At 53.0% G+C, this 4496-nt stretch overlaps 1 protein-coding gene across 2 annotated transcripts; it reads left to right on the top strand.

The window, feature by feature from the left end:
• Positions 1–830: 830 nt before the first annotated feature.
• Positions 831–4226, top strand: FAM241B (family with sequence similarity 241 member B). Of its 2 annotated transcripts, XM_053584665.1 has the most exons (4): positions 844–922; positions 2274–2341; positions 2495–2622; positions 3332–4224. In XM_053584665.1, exons 3-4 carry the CDS (start codon positions 2530–2532, stop codon positions 3599–3601), a joined length of 363 nt encoding a protein of 120 aa, XP_053440640.1. In that variant the 5' UTR covers positions 844–922; positions 2274–2341; positions 2495–2529; the 3' UTR covers positions 3602–4224. The 2 variants fall into 2 exon arrangements, with proteins under 2 accessions (XP_053440641.1, XP_053440640.1); XM_053584666.1 differs by lacking the exon at positions 2274–2341 and having other exon boundaries at positions 831–922; positions 3332–4226.
• Positions 4227–4496: the final 270 nt, after the last annotated feature.

Raw genomic sequence — 4496 nt, 5'->3', positions numbered from 1 at the left:
AAATAATTAATCTTTGGTGGCAGACTATGAGCCTTTGAGAGAGGGTCTAATTCTCCCTCTTTCTGTTCCTTCCACCCAGGAGTTAGTGGCACCTGGTCTTAATATAGGCTTAGTAAATATCTGCCCAGTCCCGGAAACATCTATTGACTGATAATCATAGCTAATGTATCAACATTTGCCTTGTGCCAAAGACATCTTAATCTTCACGACAATCTTGTAAGGCTATGATTACAGCCGATTTGCAGACAAGGGCGCTGAGCAGCTAAGCAACTTGCCAAAGTCCAGGGCCTGAACCCAGACCGCGGGGCTGCATAGCCCATTCTCCCCCACTGGTGAGCAGGTGCTCAGGGAACAGCTTCTGCAGGTGAGGTGGGTGGATTGAAAACATCAGGAAGGAAGCAGAGGTTGATTGTTCACACCATCTAAGTGGTGCCTTCTGCCAGGATTGTCTTCTATTTGCCTGACAGGCAAATTCCTACCTTCCCTTCTGGCCCTAGCTCAAAGACACCTGCCCAGTCTTCCCCACTAGACTTGGAATTCCTTAAGGGCTGGGCTATAGCCTAGCCGAAAGGCATCCTCGGAGGCAGGGACGCCCCCACCGCCTTGCGCTTTTCCTCCGGGGCTCCGCTAGCCTTTCCTCCTCTCTCCTCCTTTCTCTCTTTCTTTTCCATTTGTCTTCTCCTCCCCATCCTCTCTCCTCTCTCGCGATCCCGGCCCTTTGACACCAGGTTCCCTTTCTGCGTCCTCCCGCGCCCGCGCCCCGGCCGGCAGCTGCAGTTCCCAGGGAGGCCTACAGAGGGGGTTGCTGCGCTGCCGGCCGGCCGCGCCCCTCCGCGCGCGCTTCCTGTGAGGTCAGGTGGGAGGAAGCGGCCTCGCAGCCGCCGCGAGTGGACGACGCCGAGGCCGGGAGCCGCGCCCGCAGGTGGGTGACCGGGCTGGGAGGTCCCGCGCCCCTCATGGCACCGCGAGCCTGTATTGGGAGCCGGCAGCCCCGGCAGAGCCCCTCCACAGACCCTCACCGTGGTGTCAGGTGCACCGAGGGCTGGCGCCTGTGGCCCACCCAGCGGGGGCGGGATGACAAAGCACAAAGGACTGCGACGACCACGACCCGCTTGGGCTGCACCAGGTCCAGCAGGCTTCAGAAAGGGACCCGCCTGTCCCAGGCTCCAGGTCACGGGCAAGAGGACAGCTGCTCTTAACCCTTTTTGGCATGTGTATCACGGGTGCTTTTGAGAATTTAGAAGGAAACTGTGGCTATTTAGGCGTGGAAGGTCCCCCAGCACAGGGGCTCCCCTGGGGACGCCGCAGTGGAGTCTTCTCAGAACCACCGCAGCATCCCCATCCCATTATTTTGGGAAGGCTGGGCCCCACCCTCCTGTTAGCAAAGGCTGGACTGGCATTACCTGAGAGGTGAGGGACTGGTGAGGGGACCAGCGCCGGGTTTGCCTGGCCAGTGTGGTCAGCTGCTGGCAGTGGCTCTAAAGTAACCTTGAAGGAGCCTGCACCTCCAAGGGGTGTTCTTGGAGGGAGAAGGCCCAGGTCCTTGTCACTTACGCTCTGGGGGAATAGCATTGGACTCCCCCCCCTTTTTTTGAGACAGTCTAATTCTGTCGCCCTAGGTAGAGTGCTATTCTATCATAGCTCACAGCAACCTCAAACTCTTGGGCTTAGGTGATCCAGTGAACTCTTGCCTCAGCCTCTGAGTAGCTGGGACTACAGGTGCTGGCCACAACTGACTAGTTTTTCTGTTATCAGTAGAGACAGGGTCTCGCTCTTGCTTAGGCTGGTCTGGAACACCTGATCTCAAGCTATCCACTCAGCTTGGCCTCCAAAAGTGTTAGGACTACAGATGTGAGCCACCATGCCTGGCCTGGACCCATTTTTTAACAGAAGAGGACTTGAGTCACACTGAGGATCCCTGGTGCTCTGGACCCCTGAATTAGTACTCAGAGGGGCCCTAGAGCCAGAGTTCCCAGTTCTTTCTCTGCTGCCCATAGGTGTGTGATCCCTGGAAAGCTATTTAAACTTCTCTGTGCTGCAACCTGCACAAGGGCTGTGTATGTTATTACCTGTCATGAGGCCTAAAAGAGGTGCAATGCCAGGGGCTTGCCCCAGTAGAGGGCTGTAGGCCCAGATGGCTGCTGCTAGCAGTAGGAAATAAATTTCCTTCTCTAAGGATCCTTTTTGATAGTTTTCCTAGTGGACTCAGTATCTGGATGAGTTTTTTTCTTGGCAGACAACTTGCATTTATTTCTCCCCTTTTTATTAATCAGACACAGCACCTGCTCAGCGTGGGTCGCCTGTGTGAGCACCACTGAACGCAAGCATCCCTCAATTTCTGGTAAATTTTTTTCTTCCAACTATTTTGAGGTTAGGTGAAGAATCATTCTCAGGACCTCATGATTCTTGTCATAGAGAGCTAAGAGTTAAGGGATGGGAGGACTTCTGTGTGACTTGGCTTCCATCAGCCTCCTACCCTGGCCACGAATTGCAGGTGCAAGCCTGCAGGCCCCCAAAGCTCCTGGGAAGATGGTGAGGATCTTGGCCAATGGGGAAATTGTGCAGGATGATGACCCTCGAGTGAGGACCACAACCACGCCAAGAGGTAGCACTCCTCGACAGGTAGGCACCCATCCCTGTGGACAGGGACAGCTGGCCTCCTTTGCAGTGGTTGCTTCTAGCTCCAGAAGTCTCTCTTACTGGTCATTAACCTTGGCTGGTCTGGAGCCCTCTTTGCAGAGACTTGGGGAGCACGAGGGCAAGACATGGGAAATACATTGAATTATTTCCCAGATCCCCATCCCCCAGTTTCCCCTCTGCACAACTCACCCTCCCCAGACTTCAAGCCTAAGAGCTCATGCTCCTTTAACCTGGTTAACAAACCCCACTGCAGCTAGCATGTTTCTTTTAAGAGGCTGCTAGGAGAGAGAGAAGCTGGAGAGGAAGTGGAGGAGGTGAGCCCATGGACGCTGAATAATCATTTTAAAGAAAGGAGTGATGAGTGTTGAAAATGCCTGCCCCAGAGCCATGCCCTGCAGTCCAACCTGGCTCAACCACTTGCTCTCTTCTCTGTCCTGGGTACCTTCTCCCTGGGCATGACGTGGGCAGTATGGACTGGCATTTTCTGTGCTCTGAGAGCTTGTGACTTGGTTGTTGGGATTCGAATGGGTGGCATCCTGGGATTGCTGAAACAGGAGGGTGTGGCCCAGGGTGGCTGTAGGGGAGGGAGGGCAGGGCCCAGCTTAGACGAGTTTGCCTCCTGGCTGGTGCTGCAACTCTAAGGACACTTTCTCTGGATTCATTTGTCTCTCTCTCTCTCTTCACCTTCCAGAGTTTTCTCAACAGGGGCCATGGTGCCCCCCAAGGGGGCCCTGGGCCCCGTCAGCAGCAGGCAGGTATCAGGCTGGGTGCTGCTCAGTCCCCCTTCAATGACCTCAACCGGCAGCTGGTGAACATGGGCTTTCCACAGTGGCATCTCGGCAACCATGCTGTGGAGCCAGTGACCTCCATCCTGCTCCTCTTCCTGCTCATGATGCTTGGTGTTCGTGGCCTCCTGTTGGTGGGCCTGGTCTACCTGGTGTCCCACCTGAGTCAGCGGTGACCTCTGGGGGTTGATTGATGGGGGTGGGCGTGTGGAGAGGGACTTGCTGGGCCTTGATGTAAGAGCAGGAACATTTGGAGGGGATCTGTTGGTGCCCAGAGGAGGGGCACAGGTGTGTGTTTGCCCCTTGTGTTAAGTAAGCATGAGGCAGAGGGAAACTCCAGTCCAGCATTTCCAAAGAATGGGGTGGGTACCCTGGTTCCTTTGAGATGTTTTTAGGTGGTATAGGGCTTGCATTGAGTGACACAAAATCAGAGCAAGAAAGAAATTCTCTTTCCAATTCTCTTTCCATACTTTTATGGAAAGAAGAAAGTTTCAGCTTGGTGCCAATATGTTCTAATGCCTCTGGAAGACATCTGATATCCCCTTTAATGAGGGAGCAGGAGAAGAGGTTAGGGCAGGGGAAAATCTCCCAGACTTTTATAGCACTGTTTTGTTTCAATGATGTATTTTTATTGGCTATCTATTATTTAGGACAAGTGGTACTGGCATTCTATTTATTGTGACATTTTCAATAAAGAGATTTAAGTAAAAATGAGTCCATATGAGGAAATTCATAAATAATTATATAGCCTCATGCAGATCTGGAAGACATGGAGAAGGTAGTTTAGGAAAAATTGTGTTTGGGGAATAGGTAGCAGCAGGCATTTGACCTTGGAGAGTGGTTTGTAATATTTTCTCAATAGGATCCCAGAGGTCTAGGTAAATTCCAGGGGAGGTCCAAGTAAAGTCTAGGTTCTGACCATTTGGCTGGTGTTTGGATAACTTGTAGGCTCATTCTGAGATGCTGGACTTGAAGGTCAGCTTTGTGGGAGGGTCTTCTGGCCAGAAAGGCAGAAGGGGTAGGATCAGGAGAGCTGGGGTGCCAAGAAGACATCCCTGACGAGAAGCAGCC

This window comes from Nycticebus coucang, chromosome 3 (assembly GCF_027406575.1).
Source record: "Nycticebus coucang isolate mNycCou1 chromosome 3, mNycCou1.pri, whole genome shotgun sequence".
Classification (NCBI taxonomy): domain Eukaryota; kingdom Metazoa; phylum Chordata; class Mammalia; order Primates; family Lorisidae; genus Nycticebus; species Nycticebus coucang.
This window is presented reverse-complemented; position numbering and strand designations above follow the sequence as displayed.

Coding starts and splice junctions, on each gene's coding strand:
- FAM241B (XM_053584666.1), top strand. CDS start 2,530: ATGGTGAGGATCTTGGCCAATGGGGAAATTGTGCAGGATGATGACCCT. Junction 2,623..3,331: donor GAGGTAGCACTCCTCGACAG/GTAGGCACCCAT, acceptor TTCACCTTCCAG/AGTTTTCTCAACAGGGGCCA.